The 17782-nt window shown below is 42.4% G+C and overlaps 2 protein-coding genes across 4 annotated transcripts in view; one reads left to right on the top strand and one right to left on the bottom strand.

Moving 5' to 3' along the window:
* Nucleotides 1-363: 363 nt before the first annotated feature.
* On the bottom strand, nucleotides 364-3069 carry NDUFC1 (NADH:ubiquinone oxidoreductase subunit C1). 3 transcript variants are annotated; one of them, XR_014954909.1, is made up of 4 exons: nucleotides 2414-2441; nucleotides 2202-2305; nucleotides 1277-1359; nucleotides 364-527 (listed from the first exon to the last, which is right to left on the bottom strand). XR_014954909.1 is itself a non-coding variant. In XM_021548521.4 (4 exons), coding segments are annotated over exons 1-4 (249 nt in total). In that variant the 5' UTR covers nucleotides 3063-3069; the 3' UTR covers nucleotides 364-526. The 3 variants fall into 3 exon arrangements, 2 of the variants coding, with proteins under 2 accessions (XP_021404196.1, XP_077639152.1); XM_021548521.4 differs by lacking the exon at nucleotides 2414-2441 and adding an exon at nucleotides 3002-3069; XM_077783026.2 differs by lacking the exons at nucleotides 364-527; nucleotides 2414-2441 and adding an exon at nucleotides 3002-3069 and having other exon boundaries at nucleotides 1276-1359.
* Nucleotides 3070-3462: 393 nt separating this feature from the next.
* The window catches only part of NAA15 (N-alpha-acetyltransferase 15, NatA auxiliary subunit), a 37213-nt gene continuing 22893 nt past the window's right edge, over nucleotides 3463-17782 (top strand). The window contains exon 1 of the mRNA XM_021548530.4: nucleotides 3463-3679. Within this exon, the coding sequence (XP_021404205.1) occupies nucleotides 3626-3679 (54 nt within the window). The 5' untranslated portion in view covers nucleotides 3463-3625. The remainder of the gene's footprint in view (nucleotides 3680-17782) is intronic.

Genomic DNA, 17782 nt, shown 5'->3' on the forward strand with positions numbered 1-17782 from the left:
GAGGACAGAAGTGTTCAGAAGGCAGTGCTCACACCCAAGACTGACATGGGCTGTGCAGTCCATCCCCTCTAGGCACCTTTCAGGCACGGCCAGCTCCCAAAATACTCATAGGAAAATGCATATTTTAGCATTTTTACAGATCCTATTTTTATATTTGCTTATTTTATAAATTTAGCAGTGAAAGTGATGGCAGAGCAAGGCAACTGTGGAGTATTGACTGAACTTCATCTGAACTGATGGTTAATTTTGTAATATACCTTCCAGAATAGCAAAGGCAGTTTTGAAAATAAGACCGACAAACTCTGAAACAGAAATGAAAACTTCAAGACCAGCAGAATGAAATATTAATGGCAAAAAAAGTAGTTTCAGGTTTCTTCTAGACTTTATTTTTAATTATGCACATAAAATGTATGAACATACAAGTAATTAGATAACTTTTCACTTCTTCTGTGCTCATTTATTTGTATGACAACAACCACATACACATGGCCCTGTAGTGCACATATCTTTGTGACCATGTCATCAGCCTAAGAAAGAAAAGAAAAAATTCTTACCAATAAGAAAAATAGATGTGATGAAAGTGGCAAGAAACATCTCATAACATCCTGCATTTTTATCTGGAGAGGAATGTTTATGGGGAAAAATAACCATAGCACCACAAGTTTTTCTATAATGTAAGGATTTTTTTCATGTGGCATATTAATTGCTCTTAGGCCATAATCCCCAAAGACTTCTTAGCTGGCAGAAACACAAATTACATTTTTGTACTGAAAAGGGACAATGACCACATACACTTTGCCCTCTAGTGCACATCTACAGGCACTGACTTTACATCACTTTTTGTGTAATATAGATGTGAAACTGAGAAAAAACATACTCCATTTTATACGTGTTAAAATAAAAAACAAGATGACAAGATAAGCTATCATTAGTCACTCTTGTTTCCTTGACACTGAGCCATTTATAATGTATTCAATTTACAACCTTTATTGTAGACGGTGTAAGAGATATGTTATTTTCTAAGAGTTTGCATGTTCAAGATAGAAAGCTAAGAGGGAATACACACACAAGTGAATATGTGAAAATACAGATCGGCCACCTTATCATTTTAAAGCTGGAAATGATTTAAAAGAATACCAAAAGTCAAAATGCAAAGTACTGACGAAAAAAAGATGACTATAAGTCAGTTCAGTATCTTGACTCCTAAAAGATGTCAAAGATCTTCAGAATTTGTGTTCAGCTAAGCCAAAAGCTGTACGTGTATGCGCATACTTACTATGAGCATCCTGTACACTTATGTCCTCTCACTTGTTTTCTTCTTTCATATTCCATTACATCTTCATTATGCTGCTTGACAAGCTATAAAATAGCAGTATGTTATACACAGCTATACAGTTCACAGCTGGATCCAGACAACAAAAAGAGTTCTACAGAATATAAATACCTGTTACCAGAATGCAAACCTGTATGTAACTGGGACCATTCAGAACACAACGTATGTAAATTAACAACTGAAAAAGGTATAAAAATAGAGCCTCATAGGACAAACATTCTCTCCTGACCAGATGGGGGAGGGGGCTCCCACTGCCAATTAATTAACCACCCCCAAAAATGGGGAAAACCCCAAAGGGAATCCATCCCACTCTGAAAACACTGTCACCATGGGGAGTGCTGTTGATCCTACATGATTCTTCCTGAGAGCTACTACACCTTGCTTGCTTTAACACCATAAAGTCTGTGAGTTCCCTGAAACAAAGACTATCTTAAATCTGCACTTTGCTCAGTAAAAAGGGGTCTTAATGTATTGAAATCAGCTAAAACCACTTACTGAAAAGTAAGAAGAGAATGCATTGGTAGTCTGATAAACATAATCTGGGCATATCCCTAGATCTTCTTTCTTTTTTGGAAAGACCATGGGGAAAATAATGCCAAAGCATTAATCCAGCAGGCTTGAAGAATTAGTTCTGTTGTGGATGTTTTAAATTTGCAACAGAGAGAAGTTTAAGAAGTTGTTCATTTCTTAGAGGCACAGCATAAGGCTGGGAAACCATAAGTAATGAACATAATCATACTTCAAATTTGACACCTGCTATGACCATCCATTACCTCAATAAACTCAGTAGGTTGCAGTCACTGCATTTATATCGCTATTATGATTTTTAAGGAATAGTTAAGTTCAACAAAACCAAAGTTCAACTTACAAGAGCCCACAAGGCAGCACTGGTGCCAAATGCCAAGCCAACTCCCAGCCAGTTTGGTTGGGCGTTATTCTGTTTTCCCACAACAAATGCAGAACGAGTAAAAGCTAAAAAGGCACAAGGTTACAAATATATTTACATTCCTCAGGGTTAGACTACCAAGTACTTACTCACATTCATGCAATCAGGGAAAACAACCAAACCACAACACAAACCCCAAATGAAGGCAACGACGAAGTGGTCTCCATAACATGGTTATAGCCGATCCATTCGTAGGATCCCCGCAGCACACGCTCCCTGATCCGCCAGAGAGGGGACGGGGCGGGGAAGGGGGCTGCCAACAACTCAAAAGCGGTGCTTTTTGCCCGCTCCCCAGCCATAATAACTACTCCTCCCCGCATCTTCTGCTCTATAAGGATGCCTCTGACTGTCCCCTGCCTAAAGCTCCCAGCCCCACTCCGATCCCCCGCGCATCAAGCGCGCTATGCCGCAGCCTTCCCGCTAAGGGCCGGCACCACCGCCGCGGCGAGACACGTGAGCCCTCCCCCGGCCTGGAAGCAATACCAACTTAGAACAGATAAATAAAAGATTTTAAAAATAACTAGTGGGCTTCCATCAAAAACAGTAAAAGGAGAGAAGCTACCACCGAAGCTTCCTCTGAACCTGGAGGCGGATCGGCTGGCGGGGACGCCGCCGCCCGAGCAGGCAGCAGAGCTCCCGCGGCCCGAGGTCAGTGGGCCGGGCTGGGGCAAAGCCCACCGGCCTGCCCCGAAGGGGGCTCGCCCGCCGCCGCCGCCGCTCACCGAGGCTAGGTGTTGCCGCCGCCAGCCCCCAGCGCTGCACCGCCCTCAGCCCCGCCGCCATCTTGTCCACCGGACCCGGCTCCGCCCGCGGGGGCGGGACCACCCCGCCCCGCCCGTGCCCCGGCGCCCGGGCGGGCAAGCTCCGCCGCGCAAGACCCGGCGGACCCTACGCAACCCCATGGCTGCCCGCTCTTCCCCGCCCGGCAGCGGGCAGTGGCGCTGCCGCTCGGGAACCGCCCGCGGCCGGCCCCGGCTCCGCGGCCGAGCCCACACAACCGGCGGGGCGGGGCCGGCGCGGGGCCGCGGCGCATGCGCGGGGCCGCCGTGACCCGGCTGGGGAAGCGCGGCGCTGCCATTTTGGCGGCGGCTCGGCGGCCGCTCGGGACCACGTGAGCGCGCCCGGGGCTGGCGCGGGGAGCCCGGCGCGCGCGGCGGCCGGAGGGGCCGGGAAGGGCCGGGAAGGGCCGGGCCCGCGGGCGGCGGGCGGCGGGAGCGGCTCGGTTCCAGCGGGGAGGCTCACAGCGGCGGCGGCCGAGCGGCGGAGACGGGACGTAGCCCGCCCGCCCGCCCACTCAGTCTCCTCCTCGGAACCCCTCGGCGGCGCCGGAGCCGGCAGCGGGGAGGATGCCGTCTGTGAGCCTGCCGCCCAAGGAAAACGCGCTCTTCAAGCGCATCCTGGTGAGTGGCGGAGCGGGAGGCCCGGGCTGCGGGGAGAGCGTTGAGGAGGCCCCAGCTCGTACCCCGAGCCGGCGGGGAGCGGAGTCCCGGCGCCGCGGCCGCGGCTCCTTACGGCCGGGGCAGGCCGGCCCCAGCGCCGCCCGTCACCCGCACCGTGTCCGCCCGCCCGGGGCAGCGCCGGGGCTCGCTCGCCCGCCGGGTCCCGGCGCTGGCCGCGGTGAGGCACCCCGGGCTCCGCGAAATACCCCGTGGCCGCTTCATTCATCGTTCGCCGTTGCAGCCGCTGTCCTGCTGAACCACCCACCCTGGGTTCGCTTTTTTTTTTTTTTTTTTGTTTTATAACTCATTGTTTTGCTGTAGGCAATAACCATGTTTGTTGGTCGGTGAGAAGATGGCTTTCGAAGGAGGAAGTGGAGAAGGATGAAGGTTTTGAAGTCTTCCCGAAGTTTAATTTGCAGCCAACTCCTGTGGAAATTTGTGAATTGATTTTGCTGGGTGGCGGCTGGCGTATGGATGAGAGAACATTCAGTGTAATTTAGGCAAGAAGCCTGGTTTTCAGAATGAGGTTAAGATGGTCTACAGTCCAAATACCAGCAAAGTGGGCCCAATTCAGCTACATCTTAAGGAACTTGTTTCAGCTTTCATACAGTGTTGCGGGAACATTGTGTTTCTAAGGACTTGGGTTGAATTGGAAGCATCTTAAGTTTGTTATTGAGCAACTTCAGTGGATTTATTTAGAAGATTTTGTATCTAGATCGAGCTATTTTCTCTCAGAAGTCGATGTCTAAAAATCTCATGTTGTCTTTCAAAGAGACTTGCACAACTATTTTGAGTCATTCCAAAGAGCAGAAGTAAGATGAGTACTGTTGTACTTTTGGAGCAACAGAACTCTTAAGGTTCTGTAAACTTTGGCCACTTAAATGGGAGGGATGTGTACAGTCTCCTGTCACTTCTGTTTCCAAAATATTTTGTGAAAATGGAGAGTGTAGAACTAGAAAGCCCTATGCACATGCATGTGGCCATGAGACATGCAGTTTCAGTTAGGGTTAAAAAGTAAATATGATGAACTATAAATCTGATATCTGATTTCTGCTTTGAAAGATTCAGTCATGCTTCCAAATTGGTATGGCCTTGTAATGAGTATGTAGTTTTTCATGTGTTATGGGCTGGGAAAAGTTCTAGTCTTGCTGCTCAGTGATCCATCCTCCTTTGCATTGAGGATGGTTTGTGTGATTACAGGGCACACTGAATCAAGGAGCTTGTCTGTGTTTAAATCTGAGTGGGTTTGGTTAGTTTTTTATTTCTGGGGGATTTTTTTTGTTTGTTTGTTGTGGGGTTTTTTTGTTTGTTTGGGTTTCTTTTTAAATTTTTCCCTTTGCTTGGATGTGTCTGAGTATTTGTGTGGAGGGCAGGAACAAATAAGGAAAAAGAGTGTCTTTGGATAAAGTGCTGGCACAGCACCCTTGCATTCATAACTTGATTCAGCTAGAAAAGGTGTGCCCCAGTGCAAGCAGATTTCTCTGCGCTTTTTTTTAAACTGAAGATCTTTAATAAAAATAATGGAGTTTGAGGTATCTGGATAGGCAGTAAGCTGTTGTGTCATTTTGATCTTTTCCAGTGTCTCACAGGGATGAGCCTGTGAGACAGATGTGTAGTCTGTCTTATGATGTGATATCTTTATAACATCTGGTGAATAGAAAATGCTCAAAGCTGCTTTTCATCACACTGAAAATTATGCTAATGAACTACTTGTATGCCCTGTTTAATGACCCTACTTTGTGAAGTTTTGGTTATGTCTTTGGCTTGAATTAGTGAGACATCTTTTAGGAAGTCTTAAGTGCAGGCCATTAGAAAAAGTACTTCCCTTCCGTGCCTTCACTCTTCTCTTCACACCTCTCTCATCCTGCAGCCTCTCCTCATTCTACATGTCTTTTCTGAAGACTGTAGCACTTCATCCTCTGCCACCTCTTATAGTGCTCTGTGGGAAGCTGAGCAGTAGGAGGAGTTGAAGTCTGCCTGTGCAGCTCTGAGGCGCCTGCCAGGAATGAGATGGTCCTGGGTAAACCCATGCTGCCTCCTGACCCAGCCAGGCCATGTGTCCTGTTCAGCATGCCTTGAAGTTTTAGCATGCCATCCACCGGGGAGCATGCCATGAGGTTTTATCAAGAGATGCTTTGGGAACTGGCCCAAGTGTTACTGAAAAGATGCAATACTTTACAAACACGTAGTTACTGGTACACAGTCTGTTAACACAAGTATAAACCCATTCCCATTCTCAGTTTCATGGAGATAATTACCACAGGAGCTAGGTGGATAACTGCCTTGTGTTTTTGCAAGTGAAGCATAAAGTTGGGTTTTTTTCAATCTGTTTTGTGTGTGTTTTTAATTCCTGAGGCCTCATCTCTTTTTTTGTTTTAAGATGTATACCTGTAACACAAATGTTGCCAACCTGCCCAGCTTTGCATAGCAAAGGACAATAATTGGCTTTTAGAGTTTGGGTTTTTTGTTTGTTCAGTAGTAAGCATCTTGCGTGGTCAGTACCTTTCTCTTATGTGTATAGGTTTGCTCACATACCAGCATTTCTACTTCCCTGACAAATTCTGAGTTCAGAAGTATGTACGCTTTGTCTTTGCATGTTCAACACACTGTAACTAGACTAACGTCTTTTAGTCACTCTACAGCCATGTAGAGTTTCTAATGGAAACATTTTTCCATTTGAAAGACATTTTACAATTCAGAGTTCCTGTAGTACAGCAGGAAAGAGATCTGCATAATTAGCTCAAATAAAAAAACACCCACAGGATTAGCAATGACTGTTCTCCTTAAACTTGAACTTCCATTTAAAAAGAAGTGTCTAGTTCATATAGTTTTTATAGTTTTAACTATTTGCTATTAGGTCTACAAGTAAATGTTCTACTGCTCAGAGATTCTGAGGAATTTAGAGCAAAAGTGGATCTCCACATTTGAACAGCTAAAATAATTGAGTCCTTGTGATCCTTTTGAACATACATAATTTGTAGGCAGTCCAGAAATTACTGGAGAAGAATTCACGTGAAGGCAGGGGAAAGGGTAGAATAGTAAACAAAGCACAGTAATGGTTAAGTTGGGATTTTGGTACACAGAAAGCTGGATGCACTAGGAAGTAATGGAAAAAGTAGTGTACTCCATTGCTTTCTCCCCCCACCACCCTTAGTATCAACTATAGAACTAGTAGTTGTAGGAAGTAAGATTGACTGATTTTTAATTAAATACGACTGATGAACATTGCTTAAACGTTCCTGGAATTTTGCTAAAATTCATCTGCTGTATCTATCTGGTCAGGTACAGTTCACCAATGATGTTCACTTTTATTTCACAAATCGCAAAGATAATAAGTTTTCTTTGGATGTAGAAGTTAAATATATTTATTGAAAATATATTGAAGAAAAACTAAATACAGAGCTGTTAGAGGTGCCATATATTTTGTGGAAGAGTTTTTTCAGTCTCTTGAAACACCAGGATGAAGTTCTTGGAGTTCTGGCACGCTAAAGTGGTGCGAGTATTTTTCACCATGTGTAGTGATCTTAGCCGTTAATGAGCGAAGAGGAAAAAAATCTAAGTATTTCAGAAGTGAAACGTTGTTGTATTTTATGTTGGAAACAAGCAGTGCAGCTGTGTGTGTTCAGTCCTTGTTTAAACAGTTCTACTGGCTCACAACTCTGTTTTGTGCTGTAGAAGTAGTGTACTAAGGAAGAAGACGCTGTACTGGTCTGAACTGGTGGATATTGCATTGTATGAAGATCACAGTTTCCCTGTTCAGGACTGGGGATTAGCCATGGCTATTTTGACATATGGAAGCTATTAATCTTTCATTGCTATCAGTTTCCTTAGGTGCTGTGCAGGTTTGATTGGGAATGGCCAGAGCCCGTGTGCTCCAGCAGGGCATTGCAGTAAGCAGGGTGTCTGCTGCAGGACAGGGACATTTCCCTTTCATGTGCTTAACATTGCAGTGCTTCAGGGCATTGTCTTTGAGCTGGTGGTCTTCCTTTCCATGCTGGCTTTGACAAGTGCTCTACTAAGTGATGTAGGAACTTCCTGGTGATAAAAAGCCTGTTGAACAACCTCTCTTCGGTGCCTCTGCTGTAAATATGCCAAGTCCCTCATGCTGGGCCATCTTCCTGTTTCTTCATTCCAGAATCTGCTTCCTGTCCTTGCACTTTGAAACTAGACGGATCACTGTTTCTCCTTTACTAATCCTTTCATCAGCATGAATCCTTTAAAAATACTGTTCTGTCCATAGAAATTCATGTGCTGACTTTAAGATTGCTGAGGTGACAAGACTTGGAAATCTTCTCTTAAGTCATCTTAATTCAAGATTAGGGACTTGATTTTCAGAATTTCATTTTTATCAGTAACCAGGTAAACTAGTGTGTTTGCAATTATTGTTGCATTTGCATGGCTATACAGTAATCAAGTATGCACACCACTGGAATTTTCCCATTTACTGCCTTTCAGTTGAAATGCAGAATTGCTAACACAGCTCTTCCAATAGCTTGTCTGTTGAGATGTCAATGACTTTGTTTTTCTTTGCCAAGAAGAATACCCTGCTTGGTCAGTAGTAGTAGGAAGAGAAATTCTATCTTGGCAGAAACATTGGAATGGAAGTACAGGGTAGACTTGATGCTTTAAGCAGAATCACTGATCTTGTTTTTCAGAACTATTTCTCAAAGCTGCTTAAGAAATTAATTACTGTTTGAGACTTTAAGATGCCATTGAGGATTCACTTGAGCGATACACGTTACTAAAGCCTGTTCATGGAATTAGGCCATTTTTTGTCACTGGAGCTGTCAGAAATTGTAGAAATATGATTCACTGCTGTAAATTTCTGAGGAGCAGCATAATTTTACCTGTCTCACTGGTGAAAATAAAAGATTCATTAACAGAAACATCCTCAATAGTGAGATTTTAGCCAGTCTTACATTGTTATGGCTATAGATATTCTTAATTGAACCCAAAGTGGTTTTAATTGGGGCAAGAGAGTTAATTATTTATATGGTACTGCCCTTTATTTTGCTTAGAATTTGATGAAGCTATGTTTATTTCTGTTTTGAAAGGTTTTCTTAATGAGGTTTTGTTGATTGGACTGTATCTGGATGTCTCAGGTTTAAATCTCGTGTGCAACAGCACTGTGTCAATGCAGTGGGAGTGGGCGTAAGGAATTAGGCGTTTTTTGATTTTGCTGATGGGGAATTTAGAGAAAATTAACAATTATTCATTGCCACCCTTAAAAGTGAGGTCAGTGAGGCTTGTTACAGGGATTTCTGTTTGCTTCTGTGATAGCATAGAATCAAGTTGGCAAACCTTGTAATGTTGAAGAACAACCTTTCTTATCTTAATAGACCCATTTAACTATTTCTCAATGCTCAGTGCTACCAGACCTCATCTTGCATACCTCAGTGCTAAGGGTGAGCAGTACTCTAGGTGTAATACATAGGTAGAAAATGCCAGTAGCCTCACCATGTATCTTGGATTATTTTGCCAGATATATGGATACTTCAGCTCAGGTCTGAGTCCAGATCAACCGAGGCTCCTTTAAACCTTTTTATGCCAGATCTTGGAATTTGGATTGATACACTTTGTTGTTTCAGATGACCATTAAAAACCAAACATATCCTGTGCATACTGGATCTCTTGTGAAGCACAGTCAGTTTCTTCATGGGTTCAGGGGTGAAGCCTGAACATAGGAGTTCCAGGGTCATGAACAGAAGTCATTTTGGTTGACAGGGCAAAATTCTTGGTAATTCTCTCCAAGAAGTGATTAACATAAGCAAGTACAGGCTAACAGAACTGATGTTGAATAATGGGTTTTTTCAGCAAGTCTGTCTTCAGTAAGTGAGGATTTCTAGTCTTCTGGAAGAGCTGTAGTTAACTGTTTGTCAGCCCCTGTTTCCAGCTGAATTTTCTGAAGTACAGGAATTGGACCACTTCAAAAGCCTAGACATAATATAGATTATTTTTCTGCCTTTGTATTAAATGAAAAGGTACACGTTTTTCTTACATTCTTCCTAACTAATTTGCATTTCAATTTTTTCTATTCCTCTGGTTGTATGCTACCAAACACTGCTAGTTTGGAAGATATTAGTGATTTCCAAAAGGTAAAACACGCTGTGCAGAGGAGGATTTATTAATGCCTTCAACCACGCAATTGCTGAAGCTGTTTGTTACCCTGAACAGTTCAATTAATTAACACTTCAGAGCAGTGAAAGAGGATAGTTTGTTTCAGTTTGACAGCAGAAAACGATGCCAGTTTACTCCAGAGCTTTTCTATATTAACATAGCTGCAAGATTTGTGTGGTTTCTTCAGTCCTTGGGTTTATACATCTTGTGTCTGTCATGAAATTGAATCAGTGTGGAATATCTTTTGCCTGGAACTGCTGAGCTTTTTGATATGGTTAGTGCTCAAAGAACCCACAAATTTATGGAGAGTAGTAGCTCCTACTGCTTCCAGCTTTCAGCATCTTCTTTACTACATTTAGTTTGAATTAGTGCACCTTAGTGACTTGACCTGATCTTGTCTACCTGTAGAGAGAGGAATTGTGCTGGAAAACAGCTTTGAGCTGCCCAGCACTTGACTTTGCTATCTCTTAAGTGCTGCCTCTGTATCATGCTGGAAGAAATAGATAGAATCAGAGTGGCAGATGTGCATATCCTGCGCTTTTAAGTGCACACCTCAGGTAATGCAAAGGCCAGGGATTCCAGTGCTTCCTGCTGCCAGAGATCTCATAGCATCTTAGTTGCCAGTGCTGCCATGGGATGCCCCAAATGTACATCCATGACTGCCACTGGGAGAAACTGGGAGGGGTGGGCGGGGGGTACCCTAAGAAAACATTGCTGTCGTTGAAAGGGTTTGTTGTAGAATCATAGAATAATTTGGGTTGGAAGGGGCCTTTGAAGGTCATCTAGTCCAAGTTCTCCTCCACCATGGATCGGCTCAAGCCTCAAAACCCTAGGAAAGAGGACAGCAGTGTCAAATTTGTGAGTTGTTTGGTTTAAGCAGCCCCTTCTTCATGGTACTTCCTCCTGGGAACTTGCAAGTAAAATGTTCACCTGTGTCCATGTGTAGATAGCTGTCCTGGTGATTGTTGTATATGATGTGGAATAGTCTGCAATATATTTCCTCTGACAATTATACTGGCTATGTCACTTGCTGAAGGAGAGGGGCTGAGTACAGAGAACTACAGAGAAATGTAGTTTGCAGCTCTGATGTCTTTTGGGGCTTAATCCAACTTTTGGCACTCATTTGGTGAAGAAAATTATATCTTCAGGTGGTCTGTCACAGCATTGACTAAATTAGGATGTTTACTTTTACAGCATTATTTCTGGGTGAGAAGTGATTTCCTGTGGGGCTTTTTGGTTGGTTTGGGTTGATTGTTTTTAAGTATTGGGGCATTAGGTAGTTTACATTAATTTTGCTTCTGTTAAATTGCAGATGTAGGGTGTTAGGTTGGAGTAAAAAGTGTGACCTGGTAAAACCCAGAGTCTTAGAAGAGAAAACAGTTAAAATTTCTTCATACTGTTTTTTCTAAAATTCTGTCTCTTTAATGGAAATTGCACACTATTTTTGGTTTCTGTTCAATTTTAAAGGGTATAACAATTGGTAATGTGATCCCATCCCACCCACCCGGTTCTGCTGTATCGATTTGATTCTCATATTGTTCTTTCTTGTGCTGATTCAAGTAAGAATGAAAAGAAAGCAGTCAATAATGCCCCAGTGCTCCCACTTGTGAGCTCTGTAGATGGTACTGTCTTGTCTTTGATAATTACTTTTGAGGAAAAACTTCTAGTCTTGCATGCTTCCAAGTGAAACTACAAAGGTGGTTTCTCCTTTATGTTGGTCTTCTGTGACTGTCTTCATCTTGCTCATTAAACACTTTTGGGTCTGCTTCTCACCTGTTAAATCAGCTGCAAAATCCAGGCTGGATAGACTCCTGTGAGAGTTTTTGTTTTGTTTTACTGCTGCAAATTAGTTTTGAAACACTCTTGAATCAGCTAGGTTGTACCTGTGTATTGATTCTCAAGTGTTCTTGTTTGAAAGGGAGTTTTCTACTTTATGTTGTGATTGAGGTGATTCTTTGTGTAGGTTGAGTGGTACTTGGTGGCAGTGTGGATTCACTGTGAAGCTTCTAATCAGGCTCATGGCTACACCTGGTATGCTGAGGTTGAGCTGGTCTTAACTATTGATGTTACTGAACATACAACACCCTTCAGCCTGCTGTGTAGTTATTATAAAATGTCTTGTAAATAGCACATTTAAGTCTGAGTGGCTATTAAATTATTTACCTTAGTTTTTAAATGTTTGCAGGATGTGAAGACTGCTTTGTGATAAAAGAGGATTTGCACTCCTGGGTGTGAATATGTGCAAAATATTTTGTGTATAAATGGCAGAGTCCAGTCTGCTGTGTGCTGTATATTTGATCCTGAGGGACATACCACGTTAGAATGCTGCACTTGACTAATATCCTTTAGGTTTAGTTGGAAACACATGTATTTGACCATGAAAATACCTAGTTTGAGAGGGAAGAATTACTTGGGAGGTAAAATACACTGCCTGCTTATAGGTAGCTGTCGTGGGTTTGATGCTGGCCAACTACCAGTGCACCCATGAAAAATCATTCACTCATTCTCCTCTGCTGTAGTTGAGCAGAGGAGGGGGAAAAAACAATTAAAAAGGAGTTTATGAGTTGAGGTAAGGATTGGGAAGAAGCCTTTTAAAGGCAAAACAGTCATAAAACTTAAAAAATTATAAATTAAAAAAGCTATTAACAGACTTAAAAGAGTATAGTGAGAACTAAAACCTTTAGCACACCTTTTCCCTCCTCCAGCTCTTCTTCCTACTGACAGTGCAGGGAGACAAAACATGGGGTTTTTAGTCAGTGCGTCACTTCTAAGCAATCTTTATTCAGTTTGCTTAGGGAGAGGAGTCTCTTTTGCTATATCATGGGGCTCTTCCCACAGGAGATGGTTCCCTGTGAACTCTTGCAATGTGGTTCTAATTTTCACAAGTAGCAGTCCCACCCAAACCTGCTGCAACGTGAGTCACTCCCACGGGCAAAGCAGTCTTTCCACAACTGTTTTTCCATGCCATTTGGTTCATGGGGTACACTCTTTTAAGGATGAATTGTTCTAGTATAAAAGCAAGGGTCTTTTCCTCTCACCGGGTCACAGCTTTTCAGCATGCACATGCTCCAGTGCATGCACCTTTTTTGCACAGGCTGCCAGTGAATTCTGCATCGCTCCATGCAACTATTGAACTATAGGGAAACAATTTCTTCTGTTATAGTCCTCATCGTGGCTTGCTGAAGAATTTCAGCTCTGATGTGCACATGGCTAACTCCTCCTCCCCCTCCCTCTTGCAGCAACCTTAGTATCACCATATTGTTCTCCTCATGTGTCTTCACCTTTTCCTTTTCTTTGACTTGGAAGAGAATTGATGTTAGTAGGTTCATTTGTTCTCAAGTTCTATCAGTTAAAATGTTTTTATGGAGTTCTGCAGTGCTGAAAGGTTGACCTCGTCCAGGCTGTACATCAGGGAATTGCTCGCGGTGCCTCTCACTGCTGATCACATGGCCCCTACTCCACCATGTGAGCCATGCCTGCCACCAGCTCCACTCAGCGCCTCTCCTCATGCGAGGTGCTGAAAAGGAAGAGCTGCTGCTGCCACTTCTTGCCCTTCTGGCTGAAAGTAGCTGAGCAAATAAAGTTCATTGCAAGCCATGCAATGAAACAGCAACAGCTGCCCTGGCTGTGCAGCCACTCCCAGCCGCCCTGGGCACTCTTGGCACTAGCCTCAGCCGTGGGGCTGCTTGCTCTTGGCACTGAGATGGGCCTCGGTGGCATAACCCTGGTGGCCACACTAGGAAGGGACCCAGTGGCCTCCTCTACCACCTCTCCAAGGAGAAGAAGAAGGCAGAGAAGCATGCCTTTTTTCCTTCTTGAATTTGTCATCACAGTGGTGTTGCTAACTTCTCTAATTGGACTAGCCAGTCAGTCAGTCATCAGAGCCTTTAGGAGTTGGCTCATTTGGACATAGTAGAAGTTTCAAGAACTTTTTTTTTCCTTTTCAGAGGTAGCCTCTGAGGCTTCCTCTGCAACCACTAAAAGCCAGATTGTGTTAACCTGACAGAGTAGCAAACAATTAGTCTAGCTATGTAAATTTCAGAAATATAAAATCTCTAAAATGCTCTTGTGACAGTGTATTTGCTTATACTGTATAAAGAAAGCAGTGCTGAATTAAGTTTGGATGAAAGTAATTTCTGCTATTGTAAGCAGCTCTTAGTGCTACTGTAATCAGTAGCATGGCCCTTGTATAACAACCTTGTTGTTGCCTTGTTCAAGAATCCATGTCCACGTTCACTACTTATAGGTTTGGCAGCAAGGTTTAGAGAGTAGATGGGAGAAGATTCAAAAATGGAAAGCTGGGGCCGGGGGGGGAAACAAACTCCATGTAGCCATGAGCTGTGAGTAGGTGTAGGTAAGCTGTAAATAGTGGGAGTCTCCACTTTTCTTCATGGCATCCACCAAAGAAGAAATGTGGAGGAATTTATTCACATTTGACACAGTTAGCCATGTGTACATGTAAGGCATCTGCTGGCCAGAGACTGAGTCTGCACAGATGCCTTAATACAATTTAGAGAACATCGAATAGAAGCCTCACCTCAGATTCTGAATTCCAGAGAATATGGGCCACCTCTTTCTTAAAATTTCTGTGTCAGTCTGTCTGGTAATTGCTGTGCGTTCTGATCCATTGAATGAATACTTGGTGGTGAGGGAAGCGATGTAAATGTAAATTGTCACTTACCTCCTATAGTCTTGCATGATTTTGAAGGAGTCATACATGATGGTGCCTCATCTTACTAATTCTTTGAACAATTGTATTAAAGCAAGTGTTATTTCCTTCTTATAAAGATAGAAAATTGGTTGAGGGGTATAAAAAGAATCTTGGTGTGTTTAGAATAGGTTGTCATTCTGGCCACAGCATGTATAGTAAAGCTTGTTAGATATCTTAAAAGATCTGGTAACTTATTAAACTAAAAACTTTGAAGTTCAGGAAATGTGTATTAAATTCAGTACTGATGTAGAGTCAGATTCTGTTCTTCTGAAGCAGTAGCCTTCTTAACCTTACTCTTTTAAAGTTTAGCTTTTATGTTTTCTCATTGATGATGTCACAAGTTGTAGCTGCAGCACTAGTCTGTCAAGCATCACAAGCACGCTCTCCCTGCTAGCTTTGAAGTTTATGTGTGCAGGAATGTAGCTTAGTACAGGCAACTGTGCTCTTTAGCCATCTCTGGAATAGAGAAGTATGTTACTTCTGCACAACATCTGTCCTAAAGCAAGGGTTGGAGCTCTGGGAATGACTGCTGCAAGCTATTCTTCTGGGAGGACACAAGCTACCCAGATGAATAAAATCCCTGTTTTTGGAAAGCCTGTATCTTTATGTCTCATGAATACTTGACATGTCACCATTCCTGCTTCTTTTGTTTTCTTCTCTTAGTCAGAAACTACTTACTTGCTTAAGGATCTTCTTTTCCAAGCTGTGTATATATTTTTCTGTCTCCTTTTTTGTTAAAAGATTTTTGTTTGAATTGTCTCTTCTTTGAAACTATAGGTTCACTGAGGTTTGTACCAGCCATGGTTGCATATGCTTCTGTCCTGGCTTTCTTCTGTCTCATTCACACCTTAATTTAAGTTTGTTAGTCCGTAATCTCTCTGGAGGATGACTTAAGTATGTGCACAGCTTCAGGCAGGGGAATTTCAATGGAGCTGTTGGGCCCACTGTGAGGAAACAGTCTCTTTTCTGAAGAACTAAATGTGACCTCAATTTCATTTGTTCTGTTCCTTCCATTTTCAAAATATACAGTGTGTTCATAGAACACATATACAGGATAAGGAAACTCATAAAATAGCACAATTTAAAATGTTTGCATTAACAGAATAAAATGAGCTTGAAAGTATTAACTAGAAAACTTGGTGAAATTGTATACAGGAAATAATTCCAACTTGTCTTCTAGAACTAATCTGTCAAAGGAGACCTTTGGTGCTTCACTGGGAAATATACACAGCTATGTCTATATGCAGAGCTCTATTCTGGAGATAAAAGTATATCCAGATTGTTTGCTGATAATTTGTTGGCCCTATCCAAGTAGTTTCTGGGTTATGAGATGTAAGTGGATATAAACTTGTAAATCTTTCCTCCATGAAGCTTAAAGGAAGAATTTGTTACAATTTTCAGTGAGTTTGCTCTGTTCCAACCTACCTTGCATTATAACCTCTGTATCACCCTAGAAAATTTTATGCGCAAACACTTCCCATCTCTAGCATGTATTCCATATGACTTTGCCTAAACCTCAAGGTGAGAGCCTGGTTGTTAGAGTACATCAAATGGAACCATTTAGTGACAAGGCATCCCATTCATAGCCAGCATTTGAGCAAGCTGTACTCAAAGCCCCAGAGTGCCCCATCTGCTTGTGACAGTGCCTTAGTTACACTGCAGACACATTCTTCGGTTCCTGTGGCAGCACCAGTTCTGTGACAGGTTCTGCTGCTTTCACAACTACCTGGGTGGGGGCAAGTGGTGGCTCTACTTTTCAGGGAGGAGGCCTGGCTGGTAACATTTATGACTGATGGTTTCAATTAAAAAAAAAAAAAAAAAAAAAAAAAGTCTGTCAGCACTGAGTGGTGCTGATTATAGTGACTCAGCCAGCTACTTGAAAGCTGATAATGACTAGAACGTATAAGTAATACCCAGTCAAGTTTAATAGGGGAAAAAAAAAGTTGCCTGTACAGATTTCCTCTTACCTAACCCCTAAAATGTTCTTTTGCAGTGCTGACTTTTCTGGTCCTTGGTGAACAGAGGGAGTTATCTTTTGGAAGGGTTCAAAGTCAGGGTTGGATGGGCCTTTGAACAACATGGTATAGTGAAAGGTGTTTCTGCCCATGGGAGTGGGTGGGTGGAACTAGATGGCCTTCGGAGGTGTGCTCAAGTTAAAACCATTCTAATTAATTTTGTTGATCTGTTCCTCTTTGAGTACATCTTGCTTGCTCTCTCTGGGCATCTTTCTTCTCCCTCCTTTTCCATGAGAGCAATTCCCTTTCTCCTAAGGGTGGTGACAGTGTAGGGGGAGCAAGATAGGTGGTTTGTGATGCATTTTGGGCTTCAATCATATTATTTCAGCTTTATGACTTTAATACTTGAAAATAATACATGCACTTAATGTTTTGCCATTATTTTACATCTTTCAAATTTATTGTTGGTATTTCCAAGAGAAAACCGGACACTAAACAGCATCTTTCATTATGAAGAGCAGCATAAAACACAGACGTTGTAAATATGTCATTTTCTTTTTTAAGTGTTTCCCCTAACATTCATGTAACTTAAACATTTTATTTTTAGAACCTTCTGCTTGAAGGGAAGACCTTTTAGGTCTGCCTTTTCTAAATAATTTTGTTGAGAGTGGTTTGAGGACACATGGTGTCCATATGTGCTTATAAATGCTCTTGGATAATTACTTTGGAGCAGTGTGAGGAAAGATGGAGTCCTGAGCAACAACTTATTTAGAAGGACTTGAAAACTTTGAGCTGTACCCAAGTTTTACACCTCTGCCTGCCATCCTGCCACCAGAATGAATCGACCAGAGTCAGTGAGGTCCTGTTATGAATGACTTTGTAATTAGTAACAGGATTGATAGGATTTGTATTGGTGCTCAGTCAGTGTGTGCTCCTGTACTCCTGGGCTCATAAATGTTAATTTCATTACAAAAAAATTAAATGTTAGAGTTTCCAAGCATTTTCCAAAGTGACCTAAAATATATGAATTGGTGTTTATGTTACTTCTTTTGGCTTATATTTAAATATGAGCACAAGAAGTACATTTACATAAATAAAATAATAAAACTGGTTTTAAAAGTTCATGCTGTGTGCTGTTGTGCATTGCGGTCACCTCACATAATGAATGAGGCTCAGACAAAACAGTTGGACTGAGAAAACCGCAGAGGAATGTTTAAATTTTCAGTATGGCAAGATAATGTTACTATATACTAGATTTGAAAGTTTGGATGCATGAGATAC

The sequence above is a fragment of the Lonchura striata genome, chromosome 4 (assembly GCF_050655825.1).
Source record: "Lonchura striata isolate lonStrDom1 chromosome 4, ASM5065582v1, whole genome shotgun sequence".
In the NCBI taxonomy this organism is placed as follows: Eukaryota; Metazoa; Chordata; class Aves; order Passeriformes; family Estrildidae; genus Lonchura; species Lonchura striata.